This window comes from Montipora foliosa, chromosome 4 (genome assembly GCF_036669935.1).
Source record: "Montipora foliosa isolate CH-2021 chromosome 4, ASM3666993v2, whole genome shotgun sequence".
Lineage (NCBI taxonomy): Eukaryota > Metazoa > Cnidaria > Anthozoa > Scleractinia > Acroporidae > Montipora > Montipora foliosa.
In genome coordinates this window covers 35,640,345-35,664,130 of record NC_090872.1, presented here as the reverse complement: position 1 = coordinate 35,664,130, position 23,786 = coordinate 35,640,345, and the positions used below count along the sequence as shown (strand labels likewise).

The following is a 23,786-nucleotide window of genomic DNA, read 5'->3' as shown; positions in this document are numbered from 1 at the left end:
TGTTCTCTTGTCTACGAAAGTGCCTTTTACTGACGGTACATAAATGTATTGCAGGTTGCGTGATAACTGCAAAAATCTTTTTTGTCAATGTTTGATTTTTCTCTAGTAGTCTATTAGTGTCCTCAATTGAGCAAAGAGCTAGAGTTTCTCGCTTTTTCTTTTAATGTGAAACGGAGCAATACGTTTTAGACTGATGGCAAATGAAATGCCTTAATTTTGTGTACCTCTTCAAATTTCAAAGGAGTGATAAATTCTCCATTGTGATTTTTTTCAGCCGAGAGTGTAAATTGTAACTTGTGACATTGAAAGACAAAAACGACTTTCCAATCGCACGATCGGGTCGTTGTAATAATGTCACTTCCTTCGTCAATGTTTTTGTTACGCGTGATACGTTTTGTTGATGAAAATTGTTTATGCTATCTTTTTAAAAGCCCTGGTTTTAAAACTAAATTTTCGAAACAATTTTTTGTTAAAGCGGATGGTTGGTACGTGTGGAATCAACTTATTGGGAAAAAAAAAGTGTTTTTGCGTGTATAATTTTCTATTGAGAAACTGCGCATGTTAATGTTCAACGGCGATAGATATTCGTACCTTAGACGCAAGTACGTACTCATCTGAAACGCTAATAGGAACAAATGAAATTACATTAATTTCGTATTGACTCTGGATTGAAGACTTAATGCGGAAATTGGGACTTGATAGAAGTCTAAATTCTGAGGAGCTAGTTCTAATGACCTCAATCTGCAAAAAGCATTGTTCTTAAAACCCCTTACCTTAGAGCTTGGACAGCTGATAAACGTGGCGAGAATGTCACTTTTAACGTACTTAATAAAGCTCTACCATATTGGGTTATATCACGGCCGAAGCAGATTTTAAACTTGAATTTAGAAGTGTTTTTTCCTCAAACTTTAAAGGTCATCAACAAGTAAAGAGTCTTGTCTGGACTATGCTCATCTGTACGTCCGATGATATAACTGATGTGGTTAACACTTTTTCAATATTTACAATACCAAGGAGGACTGTGAGTCAAGCTGGCGCAGCAAAGATATCACTTACATCACGTGCTGTCTTTGAGGCTGGGTTGTTTTGTTCTTGAAGTGTGCGCATTTCCATAGCCTGCGAACGCAGACGTATTTCCGGCGGTCGAGAAATGACCACCGGAAATACGTCTGCGTTCGCAGGCTAGCATTTCCGTAACAAAAAGAGTATCTGTAAACAAATATATCTTCCTTGTAGCCGTGCACAAGTGCTCTACATTCTTAAATATATATACTTATATACCGTAGAAGCTCTGTTATAAGCCCTAGGCTTATACAATTTCGTGAGGGATTTTGGGTAAGCCTCTTTGCGATTTGAGCCTCTTGTTCTAAAGATGCTCTTGAAGTTGTGTGGTAGACTAAGTTCCCTGCAAGTATTTGAGTCAATTGTGCTGTTAGAGTACACTTTAACTTTTCGTTTTTTTTTTTTTTTTTCAACTTTTATTTATACTAATCACAAAAACCGAAAAACGAAACAAACAAATAAATGAGCAGAATAAAGACGTTGTTAACTGACTGTCGGCCCAGGTTCTTATGGAATAAATGAAGGGGGTAGTTTCTAAAGAAACCGTGGTGCTGCGTCGGTGGAGAAGTAGTATACAAAAATTTGGTTTCATCAACGGAGTTGCTAATGTAAATTGGCCACCGTACAGAGATTCTAAAAGCTGACGCTTCGAGCGTTAGCCCCTCGTCAGAGCGAATCGAGGAATTATGGGTTACGTGTAGTTTGCATAGTAGAGTAGGAGCTATGCTATTTGTGGTAACATGGCAACGTGAAAAATAGGAATATATTAGTTAAATGAAAGCGTTCGTTAATACCGTGAGGATTAAGGGTGCCGATTTGGAAGATGAATTTTTGTTCTAGATTCCGACGGCTTGCGGCTTTCCGCCGTACCTAGATGTAGGGAAAGGCCGCAGATAGCCATGTGTTTTTTGGAGTGGTTAGGGAGATTAAAATGACGAGCGACTGGCTTAGATGCGTCTTTGTCATTCTTCTCAACATCGCGAAGGTGTTCGCGGAATCGGTCACCTATTCGTCTACCTGTCTCGCCAATGTATAATTTATTGCATAACGTACAGGTTATGCAATAAATGACATTTGCGGAGGTACATGTGAAACGATCGGTGATCTTAACAGATCGCTTAGGTCCCGATATCTTGCCGGTCTTAAGAATGAAAAGACAAGTTTTGCATCGTGAGCGCGCACATTTGAAAGTGCCGGGTTGCTCGCTAGTTTTGAGCGCGCTTCCAACTAAAAAGTTGCCTACGTTTTTGTCGCGTTTGAATGAAATAAGTGGAGGTTCAGGTTGCGAAAAGATTCTACCAGTCTCGGGATCATTTTGGAGTAATTTAAAATTATTAAGAATGATACTTTTGACTGCGTTATGAGGATGGAAAGTGAGGGTGAATGGAATTCTGTTATTCTTATCTTTTTGTGACGTTTGTAGTGCTGACTGTCGATCAAATTGTTGGGCGCGATGATGGCCCGCTTTGACCACAGTGACAGGATAGCCACGTTTTTCGAAGAACTGGCACATCTCCTCTGATTTGCTGGAACCCTAATTACTCCAAAATGATCCCGAGACTGGTAGAATCTTTTCGCAACATCCACTTATTTCATTCAAACGCGACAAAAACGTAGGCAACTTTTTAGTTAGAAGCGCGCTCAAAACTAACGAGCAACCCGGCACTTTCAAATGTGCGCGCTCACGATGCAAAACTTGTCTTTTCATTCTTAAGACCAGCAAGATATCGGGACCTAAGCGATCTGTTAAGATCACCGATCGTTTCACATGTACCTTCGCAAATGTCATTTATTACATAACCTGTACGTTATGCAATAAATTATACATTGGCGAGACAGGTAGACGACTAGGTAACCTGCGATCAGACTCTATTTTAGTTTCGCGTAGTACGTAATGTGGAGTTGGCGAAACGAAAAATAGAGCCTGACCAAATTCCTCTTCGAAATTCCTTCCGCCCACTTTTTTTGATTGATTGACATGTCCTTCATTGGCCAATCAAATTTACTTTCATTACACCAATACACGCGTGGACGGCAGATTCACGCTATTTTGTTTTCACCAGAGTTAATTACCAGAGGAGTATCATAAACGAATTCGAAAGTTACCGTTGGCTTTAATTTGAGAAAAACATTTAAAGCATATTGCGGCAAAGGTCGATGTAATTCTTCCTCCGAACCTCACTGAATATGCAATCGTTTAAGCTTGACATCTTAATTTGTAATTGACATAACCTAGCATTTTGTCGTTGGACGGTTTGGCAATAGATTTTAAAAGAAAAAAAAAAAGAAAAGAAATACATTATTCCTTTAACGTGTTTGCCCATGAAGGTTTCTTTGGTGATTTTTTCGGGTAATATCTTCAGTTGCAGTGTATTTCTAGAATTGCGCACAGGCAAATCATGGATGGAGTACGAACAGTAAGATGGACTCGCAAAGTTTCTTTTATTTTTGTACAATTGGTCTCTCTGGAAACATGCCATTTTAGTTTCTGGAGTGCGAGTTTTAAGTTAAATCAACTGGAAATATTATGAAGCAATCTTGACTCCAAATTGTGCAAACAAACCGTGTCATGTACAGTAAGTAAATAAAGCCGTTTGATACACCTAGATATTCCAAACTATTCAAAACATGCATTCGTGTAACTTGCGATTTTATCAGCATCTCCTCCTGTTGATATATATGTTCTTTGTCTCATCCAGGAAACCAATATGCATCGGCTTTCATTGCCATTTGAAAGAACCAGCTATTAAGCTTTCAAAACATCAGGAAAGTTTGTGGCCAATTCAAAGTACTTTCAACCACATGGCCACAGAGCTCGACAACGGAATCGCTAATTTCACTCGTTCCAGAGATTCAAACCCGATTCTGAAGAAGTTACGAGATGTTTCAGATGGCATATCTCCATTTATACAAATAAATCAAGTTGCGCCGTCCACGGCATTGTAAGAACAAAAGGGAGCAAATTTTTTCGTGCACTTATGGCGGATTAGTCTCGAGGACTTCGCGAGAGCTCCGCGCAATCACGATGTCATTTTCACTTCCGGCGTTTCAACAGCCAATCAGATCACGAGTTTGGTCGGCCAAAATTTGGCCGACCGTCCGGAATTCTTGAGAGACTTTTGGTCAGGCCCAATTTTAGCGAGCGACGACATAAGAGAACATATGGCCGAAGCTAAAAATGGGCCTGATCGCAGGTTAACGACTAGATGGTGACCGATTCCGCGAACACCTTTGCGATGTGGAGAAGAATGACAAGGATGCATCTAAGCCAGTCGCTCGTCATTTCAATCTCCCTAACCACTCCAAAAAACACGTGGCTATCTGCGGCCTTTCCCTACATCTAGGTACGACGGAAAGCCGCAAGAATCTGGAACAAAAATTCTTCTTCCAAATCGGCACTCTTAATCCTCACGGTATTAACGAACGCTTTCATTTAACTAATATATTCCTATTTTTCACGTTGCCATGTTACCACCAATAGCGTAGCTCCTACTCTACTACAAAAACTACACGTAACCCATAATTCCTCGATTCGCTCTAACGAAGGGCTTGAAACGTCAGCTTTTAGAATCTCTGTACGGTGGCCAATTTACATTATCAACTCCGTTGATAAAACCAAATTCTTATGGAATAAAACGAGTGTACTAACTGGGAGACTGGAAATCACATTTTCTCCAAACAACGAGATCAATTCAATGCTACATTTTTATAGGGGGAAACCATTGTACCATGAGAAAATTTTCGCGGGGTAAAGTAGCGAGCCAAAAAATAGATTCTGTTTCTCAAAAGTCCTGAAACTTTTCGGGCCTATTCAGGGTGCCACGATTGCCTTTATATCTTCGCAACGCCGAGGTTCTAAGCCTTCAAACTTCGCAATCCTCTTTGTTTTTTTTACATCAAAAACATTTTAAAGGATCAGCTTTTCAAAATAAGCACAGGACTCGGGATTTTAGAGAAACAGGCTCCAGGATGGCGGGTCACATTTGTGGTAGATTAGCGCTCTCACCTCTGGCCCATTGCTGTCCACCTTAAGTTAATCGCTGTCATGTTGGTACTTGTCAAGGACAGAGCTTATTTGTGGGAGATGATTTCGTCTTTGGACAAATAGGGACTTTAAGATCTACGATGTTGCCGTCAAAACCGCAAATTTTGTGTTCGCACGCCTTTTTGTATGCACAATACCGCAAAAATGTATACTAAAATGCGTGCAGCACGTGCAGTACGATTATTTTTCCTCCCTTAGCAAATGATATTGGTTTGGGGCGTTGCCGTCATCGTTTCTTAAACTCCCTAATGGGGCGGCAATGACGTAACAAGCATATATGTCATGTCTCTCTAGAAGTAATAGTATTGTTATTTTGAATAGGTGAATACATACACTGAATTGCTGGACCCTCTGCTAGTGAGAGATGAAACAGGAATTCCTTTGGTTCCGGAATTTTTTTATGTTCCCCGGAACAAGGTTAGTTCTCTCCCGTTTCTTTGTTTTACCGAGTAAGCGCTTCCTTTTAGGGTTAGAAGTTGGTCATCTCAACACCATTCGACGTACTAGGTAATAAAAGCGTTAAGAGAGAGCGTTAGGTCACCTCCACATTAATGCTCCCCATTTTCGACTCGGCGAAAATAAGGCAGAGTGTGTTTTATCCACACTATGGTTTTCACCTGTTCACACAAATGCGCTATCAGACGTTACCGCTTCTGAAACCCTTCAATTCAAAAGTCTTTCTTTTCGGGCGTGAGACCAGGACGAACTCTTGCAGACTGGCACGAGTTCTTATCGGCCTCCAGACATTTGTTTTTATGCGTTTACATAGACCCTGTTCATAAATGGCGGTCAATTTATAATTCTTTTGTCGAAGTGCAAATTAGCCTACCAAGCCTCGATACCATACAGTGAATTGAAAAGAATTATTGCTTTAAAATGAGGCTTGGTAGGCTAATTTGCACGTGGACAAAAGAATTACAAATGTGACCGCCATTTATGAATACGATCTAGGCATGAGACTGGCCTGACAATGAACTCAGACCATTGTGACTTCGTCTCGGTTGCTGGACCGACACGAGATATACTCTTACAGGTCTGAGTTCGTTCGGTCCTCGTGTAAATGTCAACACTCTCAGATCAGGTCCAGAAATTTCAAGCCTGTATGCTTTTGGATCAGCCGTATACAGCTATTTTGAGAAAGGTTGTCGGAAAAAGTGCACGCGACAATCCTGAAAGGTATTGTGGGTGATTTTAAGTGCACTGTTTTTCAAAGAAAAAGGCCACTGATATATGTTTGCGAGTGCTGAAGGAAAGTAACAAAAGTAGGTTCGACAGCCACAGTCGTTAGCAACAGTGTATTGATCATATCCCATATTACCTTTCGGGATTGTCGCGTGCACTTTATTCTTGACAAACTTTCTCGAAATAGCTGTATTTAGCAGACAAAACATATCATTTCATCCAGAAACGAGGCACCAAGCATCTCGTCCCGGTTTTACGTAAACTGCTACAAACATTTCATTCCGGTCTGAGTTCGTCCCGGTCTCATGTAAATACCCACTTAGTTGTGTTGAAATATACTAATTTGGTGCTACATGGTTAGCGTTTGAAAAAGAAAAAAACCGCACCCTTTCTTTGTACTTACTTAAATCGAAGTGATCGAGGGAAAGCCTGAAACGAGAGCTGCATTAAAAGCCGGCGAAAAGTCTCACGCGACCTCCGTATAAGACGCGATAGTTCTTTTTTTGTTGTACATTGATTTTTTTTTTAAATTCGTGATCCAGTGCAGTTTTTATGAACAGATAAAGAGTTTCCTTTGTTGTGCGAGACATGCATGTCACAGAATCCACCATTTTCTCAAGTGAACTGTCATATATTTTGAACGGCGGAATGAACACGACGTTTCGAAGTCATTTTGCCTTCATTTTCAAGTGATAAACGTAATGGCCGTTTCAGGTTTCAGCTTTTTGTTGGTGACCGAGCAAAAATTTGAGCACCGTGCCCGGGCACGGGCACTGCCTTCAAGGGTAGTAGTCGGGCATCGTTCCCAGGAACGGGAACTTGTCTCAGTGAACACGCTTTCGTCAGTTCCTGCGCTTTTTCCCATGCTTCCCTGCGATGCAGTCACGATAACGGCGGCCGGTGCAAAGTGGGCGAAGGAAGAAGTCATTGTGCTGTTAAAACTGGCGTGTCTGAACAACGTCCAAAAAAAGTGCCCTGGCGCGATGCCGCGGAACGGGCAAGATGGCGTGCGAATCGCTGGTTCCCACTTGTGAAATAATCACAAGCGCAAGGAAAGGAAATTTTCCTTTTCTTGTGCTTGTGCTCGTGTTTGTACTTATTTTACGCCCTTTCCCACACGATTTTTCTTATGCTTATGCTTATGCTTATCGCACAAGTGAGAACCAGGCTAAGTTAGAAAACTCGTTGTCGTTGGCCAAGCAACTAAAATAGTTGCAGCAAACCTGAAAAAAAAAATGGAAAGTTCGAACGTGATTGGAATCCATGGCCCTGCGATTACGCTTCAATTGCTCTACCACCAAGTTTCATCCAGACGTTTCCTGTTTGCTAAGGCCCCGTCCACACGTATCCGGGTATTTTTGAATCCACAATTTTTTCTTTCCGAATTCACCTTCCGTCCACACGTATCCGGCGAATTCGCTGGCGAATCTAAAACTTTTTGAATGCGCTCTCCAAATGGGATATTTTTTAAGCCGCTATGAATCCGCAACCGTGTGGACGCTAAATCTGGAATTTTTTTTCTCCGGAGCCCAGTTCCTTGCCGTGAAATCAATTCTCAAGATGGCTGCCAAGGGCACTATTGTTTCTTTATGGCGCGTGCCTTGTTACCTCTGTTTCCTTGAGGAGTCCTGAGTATTAGAGCGAATCCGGATACGTTTCGGATACCTGTGGACTTTCAAATTCGATTTGAATACGCTATGTGTGGATGGGAATATTTTTTAATCCGGAAAGAAAAAGTTGCGGAGTTACAAAAATCCGGATACGTGTGTACGGGGCCTAAATCTCTCTAATAGCTTTGCACACCCTGCACGTGATTTTCACTTTTGCCCATTTCTTTGCTGTCGTCTGCAAACCACACCCTTGTTATATTAAAAAGATCGACTGAAACAGTCACGAAGTAATTACAATAACGCGAGTTTATATTTTGAGATGACGTTCTCGTTGCCGTCGCCATCGTTGTTGCTTAGATTAAGGACGTTAGCGCCTATTGCTATTGCGCATCCTTACAGCGCACGCAAATTCACATGCCACGTCATGCATCGAGCGCGCGCGCTAAGTAATCGCGAGGTCACGGGTTCAAACCCCGTTGAAGTCCTGAATTTTTCAGGACGCTTCTCTACGCAATTGCAAAAATTGCGTTCATAACTGCGAAGATCATAGCTTCACTTTATTACATGGAATTGCTACGAATTTGGATTGGTTCATTGCGCTCTTAGCACCTGCTGTGATTGGTCGAAGTGATCACACTCGAATGCAAATCGTTCTATTACAAGATTTGCGGCCTGTTGTTGAACTGTCTCTTTGTATAATCGATAGGTTGATATCGAGAAAGCCAATCCCCACAGTGTGGAGAGGGAATGCGGTGAATACATTTTGCACTTGTGGTCTCATTCGCTCTATGTTCTTGCCTGTTTGTTAAAAGAGGTACGGACGATTTTGAATAATTTTTTTTATCCATTCATCCTGTTTGTAGCAGCCCACATTATCCTTGCCCTGTTTTCACCAGATTTGGTCCTCTAATATTTAGGGTAAGATGTTAAAATTCCAATGACTGAGGGCCCACATTTATGTTTTAATAATTTATGCAACTACTTACGTAAACTTAAGACAGCCAAGTGTTGTCAAGATCTAACTGCTACTTCAGTTAGACTAAAACTGCGGCACTTTAGGAAATTTGTCTGAGGTCCGATTTTTAGCTATGTCATTCTTGAGGAATTGTCCATTTTACCAAGTGTTTTTATCTACCCTTTGTTTGTTCGTGAGAGTTTTACTACATTTTTTCTTTCTTGCAATTAGAATATCATAGCCGTTGGAGAGATCGATCCCCTAAATCGCAGACACTCAACTGATAAAAGGCCAGACGTGGTTGTACAAGGTATTTTCGTGTATTTATTTATTTTCTTAGGCTAGTTTTGCTTTGGTAGTTGGGGGTATATCGAAATTCAATTAGTTGGCAGCAGTCTCGCCATAAGCTACCTTGCTGATCTATCAGCCCCTGTATCTGCGCTAGTCGTATTAGGGACCTTTAGATCGGAGGACCAAGACTTCTACGAGTACGAGTTTTACGTACTGAGCATGCGCATAAGATTTGGAGGCCGACATTTTTCAAAGTGCGCGTGCTTAGGACAGAAAACTCGTTCTTGTTGTCGTCTTCGTCCTCCCATCTAGAGGTCCCTATTGTCTGGGTATCTATATAGGCGTGATAAGCAAAATGTCGTTATTGCATTTAAAGAAGAATTCCACGGATTTTTTGCATGAGATGCTTTGGCTTTTAACAAAACGTTAGTGTACAGAACATTGCGTTTTTTCGTTGGCGACGGTGGTTGTTACTATATGAAACGCCTACGACCGAACAGAATCGAAGTGGTGATAGTTGTCATTTACACCATGCTATATTGTGAACTTGTTGTAGTGGCCCTCCTTGCTGAGGACGAGTTGGTCCGAACTCACCTTCAGAAGCTGGATGTCCCAGTTCAGGTGACACAACACGTGAATCCTATTCAAGTGCTTCCAGCGCGCATGCTCAGCTCCATGTACCAGCAACTAGGTAAAGGGAGCTTTCTTTCAATGAAATCCCTCGTTGTTCTTTTTTTTTTTCACTTTTTTTTTGTTACGCGAGGAAAGCGTAATTTGTTGGGTACGAATCTCGGCAAACATTCGTTCTGTATCCATGTCGTTCGTTTAATGTTAACTTAAAACTACTGTATCTTACCAAGAACCAGTAAGAACTATGTTGGGAAGTTTCGTTTTCTCAGACGCGCTAAAATAGACGCTCATCTGCTTACCCGAAGTTAAGTCCTGTTGGCCTTGATGGGTTGCAACTTGGGCAAAGGCGTGTTGTATGCTTTAGGGAGAATGGCATTTGGGTCGTCAACCATGCCTTCCGACCTCTGCTATTATATCGCATGTTGGCTGCTTTTCAGTCGATCTCAATCCTATTGTCCAAGTAATTTGGATTTCCACCTCCGTCTGTTGGGGCCCTTTTCTATTGTGCTGTGCCTCGCCTAGTTTCGTCATGGTCGACGGAATATCTACACCTTATATTTACAGCTGATTAAATTCAGGTTTAAGAAACCCATCTGGAAAGAGGCAGTCAGTTTTCAGTTTTCAAATCAGGATTCAGATCCTTTCCGTTGATATAGTGGGATTTAAAGGGCCACCCACAACCACAAGTCTTTGAGGGCGTGCAAGCTATCGGCGCCATTTTCTGTAATACAGAAACTAGTATTTCTTGAAAAGTCAAATTCCATCGCCTCACATCGTCGTGTTTTGGATGCCCAGTAGCTTCAAACTTTGTTAATATTTTCCTTAGTGTTTAAATATTGTATTTTTGGCGTTATTTGGGTGTTGTGTTCGTGTTAAAAGCGAAATGAAAATTGTGAAGAAAGGTCGTCCGCCGAGGAAGGAAAAGCGCCATGTTATTTGGCTCACTACTTCAACCTTAAGATTATGGAACGAAAGGAGGAAGGCGTTTGGATTAAAAAACAAATCGAACAGCGAATTCGCAGAAGTTCTTCTTCACGGAATGTTTCTGAAGCGAACCGGCCGATTCGATTGCCCGGATAATAACAACAACAAAGGCGCGCAAAGGACACTGGTTGTCGGTGGCCCTTTAAACCCGGGGTATCCAATAGGCTGGTTTCGAATTGTGTTAGAACAAAACAATAGTCATTAAAGTCGAACAATTTGTTGTTTTTTTTAAGAACGAAGGGGCCACACCGCCTCATTCAATATCTGGTTAAAATCTGTAATGGAGATCGAAAACTGACTCATCTTCTCTTATCTTTTCAGGAACTAATAGCAAGCTCAAACTTACTGGAAGGTAATGTCTGTGTCATTGTGGCAAGTGTCGCTAGGACTACTGGCCAGGAAGCAATTTTCTTAGTCATCCAGTTACGGTCAATGCTGGCCATATCTCCCTTAGTTTTGAAAAAAAAATCCTTAAACTGTAATTTCTTCTGACCTTATGTCGTTCATTTGTTGAGGATTCCAATTAGAGCGTAAGGCTGTCGCAAGATTTCATTTTTGAACGAATTGCCCATTTTGTCAATGTATTGTGTGTAAATCTGACAATGTAGTATTGCGCCCGGAATAGGTAAAAATTTTGTTTTAGACTTTCCTTCCTTCCCTTTTTTCTCTACAAGTTTATTTTGGGTTTTGTATCTGGTCGGGTACTGCGTCCTTCTGCGATCTGATAACATTTTGATTTGTGGCTTCTTGTCAGGCCAAACTACAACATCGGAGTGTTAGGAACAAGCATGCTGTATAATGTTGGAAATTCCATTTTGGCTTTCACTCCTCAGGTGAGTTTAGGGAAATGCCTTAGTCAGTTGGTGCGATGGAATTCTCGAAATCTTTAAATCCTCTTTAACGCTTAACGAATGTAGGGGGGTTTTGACGCCCTTCCTTCTCTGTGTCTCTTTTTAAACCTTCTTATGCGAAAAAGGCCAGTTTCAGATCTCAATAAGATTACATATCATTGTAGTAAAAGAGGGGAGTTTCAAGCATGTTTAATAAATTACGTATTTTTCAACTATGACTTGAGCTAACTCGGAATATTTTAAAGCTTGTGCATTTATGTGTATTTTTCCTTTCGTCGGAAAGTGAAAGGTTCGTTTCGTTTTGGGAGTATTTTGACTTTTTTCCATCATTTATAAAATTCATAGCTTCAAGATATGATGATAACCCGACGTAGTAATAATAATTATAATAATCGACAACATCATCAACATCATAATAATCTTAATAATCATAATAAGCTATATTTCTGTAGCGCAGATTAACATACACTGTTCAAATGTACTAACTAATTATACATGAAATAAGATTGAGTGTAAAAATTATAAATAAAAGTTAATGTTCTCACAAATACGCCTTCTAAAATGAATGGTTATTGACGCGAGTGAACACTGGTCTAATTTAATTTGAAATGTCTTCATTCCAAATCAAAACACATAGCTATATAGTCATTGTTGCCAAGTGTCCTTCTTTTCACACAGGCAATTATCGCTGGTGTCTTTGTTCTTTAAGTAAACGCTTTTGTAAAAAAAAAAAAACAAAAACAAAAACAAAAAAACAAGTAAACGGATTAATTTGATTGAGTCAGACGGCAAACGACAGGCTAACACCGGTTGTAAAAGCACAGTCATTTTCTTATTCACCAGACAAGAATTGAGTTTAAATCGATTCTTGGAAAAAGAACGCAAACTTAATCCTGGTGTTTGCCCGTAAACACAATAGCTGTGGTTACACTAGCTGTTTTACCCATACGTAAATAGCATTTTCTCACGGGCAAGGAGGTTTTTGTGTGTATAAACCGCTTTCCCTAGACCGAAACTGCTCTAGGGTTATTTCCATTGATGCATAAAAAGAACAAAAGAACTTCCCGTGACAGTTCCTGAACTGAAAAGTACGGTTTATCTGCTCCCTGAGGTGGCTTGGCCAATTATAAAGCAGAACTAATTTGCAAGGTCAGTGAACTCATATCTAATTATATTTTACCCTGAGAGGAGCGAGCCATTTACTATTTAACCGCTTTCCAAGGGTAATGTGAAACTAGAGCTGAACCAAACCCAGGCCATGCATTTACCCTTCGGTAGACCCCAAACCCGAGGTGTGTGAGACCACAGCTAATGCTATTGTTTTTTTTTATATCATCGTTTGCCACTTTGATCGAAACTGATCATGCCCATTCGGTAGCATTGCCGTTGTATCATGCATTTTAGGCCCTTCAAGAGTACCACTCTCAAATTCTCGAATTGACTAAGAAGCCTTTTGAAGTAGCCATACTGGATGAAAGAGCATGCTTATTCAGGAATATGCCATCATCATTCTGATGTCTGTTTCAGATTCTTGATTATCATCAGTTTTACCTGGCACTTGACAACGAGTTTCTCGCCGACCGGATCAAGTCACTTGTGGGATTTCTTGGAGCTAACTGGCGTATTCTTGGAAGACCTGTTCTGACAATGGTCATTACTCATTCAATGCTTGGTAGGTCAACCTTTTGGGACTAGATGCAGTTCTGAAGATAGCGATTAGTTTTCTTTCATTATCCCGGTCGTTTCTTTCGCATAGGGTGATTGGTGGACGAGGGTTGTTGGACTCTAACCTCAGCCGGGACTATTGTGTGTTGAAAGGACACAGCTTTAACTGAATCTTAAAATGAAACATGAGATGCTCGTGGATCTGAGGCTATTTTAATCCGATCAGCAGTGGGCACGACATGACTGACCCCTGTTCACCTAAGGTTTCAGTTCTAAGTTCCTTCACAGTTGCCGGCTTAAATTGTTCAATTTACCGGCATCGGTATAGAAGCACTTTGTGGAGAAATCTCGCCCGTCCGGATTCTGTAAATGATTTCTTCGACCTCAGGGTTCCTTTAGCTAGCCTCAAGGCTCCAAATGATTAATTACTACTCCTTGTTATCCTATTGTACATTTGTAATGTATATAACATTTTTCTTGTAATAATTCTAAGTGAGAGTCAATATTATATGTTGTTATTGTTATTGGACCTTGTTGTTGTCCCGATTGACTACTGTCCATCATTCGAGACCTCTATGAATCACCGGCATTCGTTAAACGAAGTACGGTGACTACCAAAGCCGTGAACAAAAACAGGAATTGACGGACAGTACACATACAATTTACATCCAAAATATTTACAGCTGGGGAACGCCCCATTTCCTGCGGTTGATTATGGACATTTTAGGCGTCTTGTAGCTACAATAGGACAAGCATTGTTCTCGTAACACCAATCTTTGTAATTTTATTTTCCCAGAGGACTCTTTGTCTTCATCCATTGCCAAAATGATTCAGATGCTACGAAGTGGGTTCATATCTGGAGTAAGGTGAGAACTATGAACTCATTGAAGGCATTAGTGCAATCATTTCGAATCTTCTCTCCCATACATTCACCTCACACTAACCAAACCTAATATATCTTGATAGCTGTAAGCATGGTGTTGAGCATGAACTGAAAATTCTCTTTTTTTTTTCCTTAATTATTATAGAGTTCGACTGGGCTACCTTTCCGACTTCCTAAGTACTTCTTGTTTCACGAGTCTTCACTTTCTTCCCGATAGTGATGAAGGTGAGCTTACAGAAAGAAAGGTGGGCTAGAGTGAAGAAAAATCGTGAAGAACTCTTACTCCTATGCGATGCTGTCGAGCGCTTGAACTTTCTTGGGCCTTTATTTTTGTGTGCAAAATAACAGCCTGAAAAAGGGTTAGAAATTCAACTGAAGGGAAGCAGTCCTTTGTCAATTTACAATGACTCTATTTGGATGATCGTCGGTAAACTGTATTTCTTATGTGCAGTCCGGTTATGAACTGGGTATTTTTCAATCAATTATTGTGAGTTAAACACCAAAGAAATTGCAAAGGCCAATCATACCTGGAGATAGTCAATACCATTAACAACTCGATGCAAGTACAGGCAGCCCGTGTTAAGAGCTGGAAAATACCTGCCAGCAACTGGTCTTAGCTTGTGAATTTTTGGCCAATCATTTTCAACGTATTAAAGCGAGATACAGATTTTTAGCCAATCACTCTAAACGTAATAAAACGAAACTTAAAACCAGTGCCGCCCATTTTTTGGCAATTTATTAATAATAATAATAATAGTAATAATAATAATAATAATAGTAATAATAATAATAATAATAATAATAATAATAATAATACTATTTGATGATGATGATGATGATGATGATGATGATGATGATCTACACGGGAAAAAGCCTTTTGGAGCTGCAAGCTCAACGCCGGCGCAAATGGCGTCGAATCTGAGAATCGGAGTAGACTTTCATATACCGCACTAAAATGTCGGAGGACAAAAGAACCATTGTTATTTCCGATTAGGCCTTGCTCATTAGGTATTGTTATGTCGCATTGTTCTTTTTTTTTTATGGACATTAATTATTTCCAGTAGTGTAGCAGCTCTCGAAACCTGCTATTGTTTGGTACGTGTATTGTGAGCAAGCTTCTATTGTTTTTAAGTCTAAGTCATTGTTTCGATTGTTTAGTATTTTGTGTTTGGCTAGAGTAGCGAGCCAATCACATTATACGTTACGAGAGCTGCTACATCACCCATTATTTCGGATCCGGTATGTGAAAGACCAGCCGGGAATCGACCTCCGGCCACATTGTGGAAGGCGGATACTCTCACCAATGCTCCAACTCCCCAAGTTTTATTTCTGATCAGAAAACCCTATCATTTTACTTCAAACCTAAACAATAACTAAAGAGGAAATATTTTTCGTCTTTCAGCGCTAATAAGGCACGGCAAATTTCAAGAGTCGAGTGAACTGCTAAAGCGGACGTGGTCCTCATCTAACAAAGTATGTATCCTTAGATACTTGCACATATAAGAGCAGTGATTCCGATTTTAGTCCAAACATTTTAAAGGTTACGCAGGCACAATGGCGTTCCCAGTGTCTCTCTTCTCTGCCTCCTTTGTCGTTGAGGAGAAGGACCCTGCTTCAGGCTTAACATGCCTTTATAGAGGTTTTGCACAGCAGCTATGTTGCATGGCAGGAAGAATTAAAAATTAATGTTTTGCATGAGAAAGAACATTTGTTCCGATAGGAAAAAGAATCTATTGTTCCTGCCATGCAAAATGGCTGCCGTACAAAACCTTATTTGCATGGCCTTAGTGTCGGCCTTGTGGTGATTCGCGACTTCTCACACAGTATTCCCTTGCTCTTGTAACTGAAGCAATATGGTTCTTCATGCAAGTGTTGTTTCTTGTTTCAGAATCGAACCGCTAGTACTTTGGGTGATCAACACAAACCTTTGAACAGAAGAACAAGCTACGAGGGAATTGTGCGCCGAAGTCGAAGGATATCAATATATACCGGAAAAAAGGTCACCGGATCACGTATGTTAACTCCAAACCACTTCTCAGGGATGACTAAGTTAGAATCGTGGAATTATTCCCGAGACAAAGTCAGCCGATGGGCAACGAGTGTCTTCTGCCAATCGATCTTTAAGGATATCAACTGAGTCGCGCGTAGGCCATTGCATTAGACTTCAAAAATTAAGGTTTAAATATTGTAATTACCTTGCTCTGGGTTGTTTTAGCAAGTTAGATTTTTATAGTTCTTTAAAGTGCACCTAACCCCGAGATATTCTTTTCGCTAAAATGAATCTTTGCACCTGTTCGAAACGCATTGCGGCCATCTTTTCATTATACGAACAAATCCTGTCATTTTTTAGGCTTCGAAAGTTTCGAAAAACCAAGCATCTTTTGTTCACGACCGAGTCAGAAGGGGAGTGGGTCTATTCCTGATTTGACGTCACAATCTACTTTGCATGCATTTTTACAAAGAGTTAATGCTATGTAAATCAGTTTGTGACGTCAAATCAGGAATAGACCCACTCCCCTTCTGACTCGGTCGTGAACAAAAGATGCCTGGATTTTCGCAACTTTCGAAGCCTATAAAATCGCAGGATTTGTTAGAAAAAGGAAAAAATGGCTGCAATGCTTTTCGAACAGGTGCAAAGATTCATTTTAGCGAAAAACATATTTTGGGGTTAGGTGCACTTTAAGTGACAACCAGAGCGCGTGCATCTTCTGACTCATTTGAGGAACGAAGGACTCCTTAGTCATAGTTGTATAATGTCTTTCAGTAAACATTCTGATAATGATGTCGAAGTTCAAATGAGGCGTTTAACTACTGTAAAAAAACAAGAGTTAAAAATCCGATCTTTCTTCGATCAACGGCAATTTCATTCGTCAATGCCAACTTCATTCGCAACGAGATGCTTCCGTGAAGCATACACTGGGTTGCCTGTGGTACGTGTCACAGAAAATCAGAAGGCACTGAATTGTGTGGTATTGAACTACAGCATTCCGGTTTCTGAAGAATAACAAATAAAAGAGAAGCGAGAAACATTGGCTTCTGGGCTGACATGTTGATAATTTTCGAGTTCCCTCACAACTTCTTTTCACCACAAGTTTAAGCGTGCCTTCTGAGCATCTGACAGCTTTGTAATACCAAACTTCACTGAAGTTAGCCCTGTTCAGCGGGGTTAGTGTTTGGATGGGAGACCAAAACAATATACCCCTCACGAAACAGAAGCATCGGACCGAAAATACTATGAACGCTAACAAATGCGAACTCAGCAAGGTACATATTTTGTTAGCTTGCTTTATGCAAGACAAGAACATCATTCTAAAAGCTTATTCTACGCAAAAAGTAGGTTCTGGAGGTAATTTTGAGAGTGGAAATCAAGGTTACGCGGCAGACGGCAAATACAAACGCACGATTTAATTCAGTTAACACACCAGAAGACGCTAACCTCATTTTGACAAGAAAATGCTTTACTATTGCCATAAAAAAGTATCCAGTTAAGCTCGCATATCATAAAACGTGATGAATTCATAAAGGCCACCTTTTCCCGCGAACAATTTTTTGAAACAAACAACATATTTGCTATTAGAGGCAAAAACCCCTTCTATTTCATTACGTGCGTGAAGAGAAGAAACTCAATCGTGTCAAATATGCGCAATATTGCAACAAACTAAATTTCAGGATCAAACCGTTTCCATGAAGAACCCTTTCCTTGAATAATGAAGCACAAAATACACGACAAGCTTTCTTTCAAATAATTCTTGGCTGTTACATTTCCAATTATTATTTTTTACCTGAAGACTGTGCAGAGTTGATCACAGATCCACGTAAGGTGTTCGATTCGTTCAATCGTTCTCTGTCTTTGTTGAACCCATAAGTTACCAGAGAATTTTCCATTTGGTTTCAGCACAGGCGCCCCAAGCTGAAAATACGTGGTGTATGCGACAGTTTGTGTATATAGAGAATTGTATGGGAAAATCACCGATCGTAAAAAATTGTGTAAATAACTATCTCATTTGAAATAAAGTTTTCCTACCTCAAATGTGTGACCAACTTGTCTCTTTTGGCGAGTTTCGAGCCATTCTGACGCCGTTTAGTGAAGTCATCCGGAAGGCCGTTGCTGAAATAATGGGAAGGCCGGTGACTCCATCCATCGCTGGCCAGACCTCACTCCACAAATCGTTTTCTCCTCAACAGGAAAAGTCCCGAATCGCAATGAAAACAACAGTACCATAAAGCCCAATAAATTTCACTCCAAATACATGTGTTTCGGCGGCCGAAAGACTCGTGGCGAACGAAAACTTTGCCTTAAAATTCACCTCTTCGGCTTTCCTGAGAGGCTTGTGACCGGGTAGTCAACAACGGAAACTCGCAAGATGGTTTCAGCCTCAACTCTGATTGGTCCATTTGAATTTGACCGCGCGCTGGCAACACGACCGTTGTTGACTGCCCAGTCACAAGTCAACAACGGTCGTGTTGCCAGCGCGCGGTCAAATTCAAATGGACCAATCAGAGTTGAGGCTGAAACCATCTTGCGAGTTTCCGTTGTTGACTACCCGGTCACAAGCCTCTCAGGAAAGCCGAAGAGGTGAATTTTAAGGCAAAGTTTTCGTTCGCCACGAGTCTTTCGGCCGCCGAAACACATGTATTTGGAGTGAAATTTATTGGGCTTTATGGAACTGTTGTTTTCATTGCGATTCGGGACTTTTCCTGTTGAGGAGAAAACGATTTGTGGAGTGAGGTCTGGCCAGCGATGGATGGAGTCACCGGCCTTCCCATTATTTCAGCAACGGCCTTCCGGATGACTTCACTAAACGGCGTCAGAATGGCTCGAAACTCGCCAAAAGAGACAAGTTGGTCACACATTTGAGGTAGGAAAACTTTATTTCAAATGAGATAGTTATTTACACAATTTTTTACGATCGGTGATTTTCCCACACAATTCTCTATATACACAAACTGTCGCATACACCACGTATTTTCAGCTTGGGGCGCCTGTGGTTTCAGTGTTCTACATAACCGTCACACTTGGTTAAATATTATTTTAGAAATACAGCTCACTTTGATTTCGGCTCGACGGGCGATAGATTGTTGTCGAAGTCCATTACTCGTCGCTTTTGAGATTCCAGGTGTTGGTTTTTCACCACCTGCCTGGTTTATCCAACTGACTTTGCATTATTGAGCGTCATAAGGGTATATTTTATTCAAAGATCCACTAAAACGCCATTCGCGTTACATGACTTGCGACGCTATTGCAGGCTAAGTTAATGATTCCCCTGTGTCCACCAGAGAAATCTACGCATTTCCACTACCCTCTCGATCCTAAGAAAATACGCGCAGAGGGCTCTATGCACAAAGACACCACTTACCAGGGGAGTGACAGGCAAGACTTTTACCGTCACGGAAAATAAAAAAAAAAATAATAATCTACCCATTTTTTGACTGGGATTGCCATACGGCAACCCAGTAATGAGCGGAAACGTTTCGAGGACACTCGGATGCTCCATACAAACAACAACAACAACAACAACAATAAAGCAGCCTCCACCAAATAACATGCAACAACTGCGCACACAACAATACATTGGTAACTCTACACGTTTCATACACGATTGTATACAAGGACACTTCAATAACGAAAAGTGAACTGACTCAAGACTCCTCGATGAAGAAACACATTCTACATGCCAAAACAAAGACTATAAAGGCATTGAAACTAAGAGCATCGTACAAGAAAACGACCCCGGAAATTAACCCCTATTGGAACTGAAGCATTTTATATAAGAGTACAAACGTACCGTTTTGCTTTAATGATTTTTGTTTGATAACCGGAGGGACACTTTGTTCCGTGATACTCGCACTTTCCTTAGCTCGTTTCAACCACACTTGTCTTTACCTTATTCGTATTGTGTTTTATACATTTTACACTCCTTCACTTTGCGCACGTTTTACTTTATGTTAAGTTGCAGTATAAGTTCCACACGGAGTATTTCCTTATTCCTGGTGATATCGTTAATCGGCGAAAGCGCGGAGTTTTAACTCTTATCTTTTTACAGTAGTTAAAGGCCTCGTTTGAACTTTAACATTATTAAAAACTCTTTTAACGAGTTTCCTATCGCAGATCGATGAAGGTTCAGTAGCAGCGACCGAAAAGTTGTCGAGGTTCGACTCCTTGACAGCTGGAAAGAGACCTGGTGATTTTCACATAATAACAGAAAAATCAAATTTCAGTCGCTGACAACACCCGGGATAACATACATAGCTGACATTTACACGTGTCGCTCCTCTTCAGTATGCGAGTCACCACCTATTTGCATTTTGGACATTATAGTACAAAGAATGAACATATTCCGCGGAAAATCCGGCCTAGAAGCTTGGAAATTTGGTGGTATTCAGTTGCTCTATCAGTGGTCCATCAACACATTATAAGAGAGTGATAGAGCGGTTTTCAATTGAGTGTCAAAAGGAATTAGCGAATTACTTTGGTTTTTCATTTGCTTCACTCAGTGATTGTTCAAAGTTCTGTGACCACTTTTTCAATCAATCAGAAGTTTCGCGTTTTCGCGCGCTTTGTGTCGGCTAGGTGTAATTTCTTCGAGTTTTGATTGGTTTACTGGATTTTCCCCGTCCTTTTTGATTGGTTTTGGTTTTACGACACTCATTTGAAAACCGCTATAATTCTTATTATTAAAATTAGATCATTGGAATGCAATTCTAGTGTTTTGGTTGTCTTAGCCATCATGGTATATGAGCTATTATGACGTGGCTCTACAAATATTAGCAACTGTCAGCATCGTTTGTTTTGTTTTGTTTTATTTTGTTTTTACAAAATAAAAGATGGAAGATTCATCCATAATATGTGGGTGTTTTTAACCCATTGACTCCCCGGGTTTCCCCGTTGTCCCAAGTCTAGCCGGTTTAGGCCGTTTTAGGCGTCAAATGGTTTAACTTTATGGGACATAATTTCTCAGTGAGTGATTAACCCATGGTATTGTGATTAGGGTTGGGATTGTTCCACTCGTGTTTATTGGATATGAGATAATTGCAGCCTATCATCTCCTATCAGAAACCCATAAGGGCTGAAACGTGTAACGCGCGTTCACAGCTTCCGAATATTCAGTGCGAACTGATTGGTTGAATGTTTCAGTGCTAAGTACCATATTTGGAAACCCCTCGCTCTTGTTGGTCCAAATATGGTACTTAATAAATGGGATATTCAGAAGCTTGTTTCCCAGCACTCGAGGGCCGTTACACGTTTCAACCCTTATGGGTTTCTGCTCATATCCAACGCGCGCTCGTGGAGTGATTCTTAATTAACGTTATGCGTTAAAAACTCGTAAAACCTGGGTGTATAAACATGAGAGTTAAGCTAAACACGAAGACGCACTGTAAAGGTATGGTGCGTTTTTAGTGTCAAAATTCAAACATGTTATTCAAACATTCAGTTCGGCAATTCTAACCTTCAGTTTGGAAATTCAAACCCTCAATTTGGCAATTCCAAGCTTCAATTCTTCAATTCAAACCTTCAAAATTCAAACATGCCTGCCATTCAAACTTGTAATTCGACAAGTCAAGTATTTGAAATAAATTGAAGGTTTAAGTTGGTAAATTGATTGTTTGAATTGCTGAATAATTGTTTGAATTTTTGCACTAAAAACGCGCCCTATAAAAGGCGCGACACTCTAGGCGCATGCGAATGATTTGTCAATCGACCGTTTATGTATACAGGGCTCTGATAATTTGTTCAAAAAAAAAAAAAAACCAACGACAAGGTATCCGTGATAAGATCTCCGTCACTTTCTCACACCAGTACTATTTTTTTAAGCTTCCGTCTCTATGTTGTTTGTTTATTGATTGCAATTTTGGATAATCAATTGTGCTTGAGTGATTTCGAACAAAAACAGAGCGTGAAGCGACCCCTTTTATCGTGCATCCTTGAGTGGAACCAATATATCTTCTTCTTCTTTTTTTTCTATTCACACATTCACCAAATTGTTCGCAAAATTACGACTGTCAAAGCTGACGATTTGCGCGAACTCAGCTCATCAAAACCTTTTTTTACGGAGCCATGAATAAACCGGTGAAAAAGGTTTAATCTTGTTATAACCCAGTTAACAGTGAAACTAATGCTGCTTTGTTTTGGCGATCTCCATCTAGTTCCCAGGTCCGAAGAAAGAGCAGTCGAAGGCAGTTTTACCAATGGCTGGACACCAGCAAGGTCACGTGCTATGCCAACTGGTATGGAGACCAAAGAATACCTCACTCAATTGGAAGAAGCTACAACAATCGATGCTCAGGCTGATATTCTTCACTTCCTTTACAGTTCAAAGTGAGTGAATCCTTTTGAGATGATAATAGTACCTGCATTCCTTTTTTTCTTAATGTTGGCTTTTTAGCGGGTCTCAAAAGAGCGTCGAAAGTGAAATCCGTATCTGTCCAGGTTTTGAAGTGAGCCCCTCTTCATTACCCAGTGTCAAAACTACCATGAATGAAGGGGGTAGTTTCTAAAGAAACTGTGGTGCTGCGTCGGTGGGGAAGTAGTACACAAAAATTTGGTTTTATCAACGGAGTTGATAATGTAAATTGGCCACCGTACAGAGATTCTAAAAGCTTACGTTTCGAGCGTTAGCCCTTCGTCAGAGCGAATGACGAAGGGCTAACGCTCGAAACGTCAGCATTTAGGATCTCTGTACGGTGGCCAATTTACATTATCAACCCTGTTGATAAAACCAAATTTTTGTATATCAAAAATACCATGATACTCTTTGGCAGCGGTTACACGAACGTAAAACAAATACCAAAGTAATTACTTCGACCAATCAAAGCAGATGCAAACAGCGCAATGAACCAATCCAAATTCGTAGCAATTCCGTGTAACTTGCTCATAGCGCGGGAAAAATCACGCCTGCAAGTCGCGCGCGAGATTTTTAAACCAATCACTAAGCCTAGCAATTTCAATCGTGTAATTACTTTCGACAGTCATTTGAAAACTGCTCTAATGCCAAGATTTAATACCAAATCTTTCGTTGTTTCTGCCTGCCTCTTTTCAGGGGTCCTGAATTTGACACGGAGCTATTTGGTAAAAGTGGAGTCACAGTTGAGTTGCTTCTGGTAGAGCTCTATGAAAAGGTATGGTACAGCTACATGTGGAAGACATGGAGGCTAACTTATTTCACCAGGAACTCATACACTTCATTCCAAAATGGCCGTCATTTATGTATTCTTTTGTTTGTTTGCAAATTATTCCTTGTTGCCTCGTTCTTAAGCTGAAAATTCAAAAGATTATTCAACCTTGAAAGAAGCAACACGGGCTAATTTGCAAAAAAAAAAACTAAATAATACTAAAATCGTGGACTGGCCATTTTGGAATAATATGCATGACTACAATTGTTGGCGCGAACAAAAGCACTATATCTCGGTCACTGCGTCTTCACAGACCGATTTATTTTTAGATTGAATTTCCCTGAGCGGGTGTAGCATAGCAGGTATCGCTCGCGGACTGCATTCCAGCGTTCCGGGTTCGTGTACCGGCTCATGCGCTCCAAAGTTCATTCAGCTTTTCATTCATTCGTGGTGGGTAAAATGAGTAGCAGTATTACTAAGTTGTGCATGCAACGGGATTGGAGTGGCGCCCACCCCT

The 23,786-nt window shown here is 40.6% G+C and overlaps 1 protein-coding gene across 2 annotated transcripts in view; it reads left to right on the top strand.

The window, feature by feature from the left end:
* Positions 1–23,786, top strand: part of LOC138000708 (phosphorylase b kinase regulatory subunit alpha, liver isoform-like) — an 87,908-nt gene that overhangs the window by 23,406 nt on the left and 40,716 nt on the right. For both annotated transcript variants that reach the window (XM_068847322.1, XM_068847321.1), the window contains exons 13-25: positions 5,429–5,524; positions 8,606–8,713; positions 9,086–9,164; positions 9,702–9,836; positions 11,081–11,111; positions 11,514–11,592; positions 13,138–13,282; positions 14,072–14,141; positions 14,304–14,383; positions 15,561–15,631; positions 16,047–16,170; positions 22,304–22,475; positions 23,197–23,275. In XM_068847322.1, the coding sequence (XP_068703423.1) occupies positions 5,429–5,524; positions 8,606–8,713; positions 9,086–9,164; positions 9,702–9,836; positions 11,081–11,111; positions 11,514–11,592; positions 13,138–13,282; positions 14,072–14,141; positions 14,304–14,383; positions 15,561–15,631; positions 16,047–16,170; positions 22,304–22,475; positions 23,197–23,275 (1,269 nt within the window). The remainder of the gene's footprint in view (positions 1–5,428; positions 5,525–8,605; positions 8,714–9,085; positions 9,165–9,701; positions 9,837–11,080; positions 11,112–11,513; positions 11,593–13,137; positions 13,283–14,071; positions 14,142–14,303; positions 14,384–15,560; positions 15,632–16,046; positions 16,171–22,303; positions 22,476–23,196; positions 23,276–23,786) is intronic.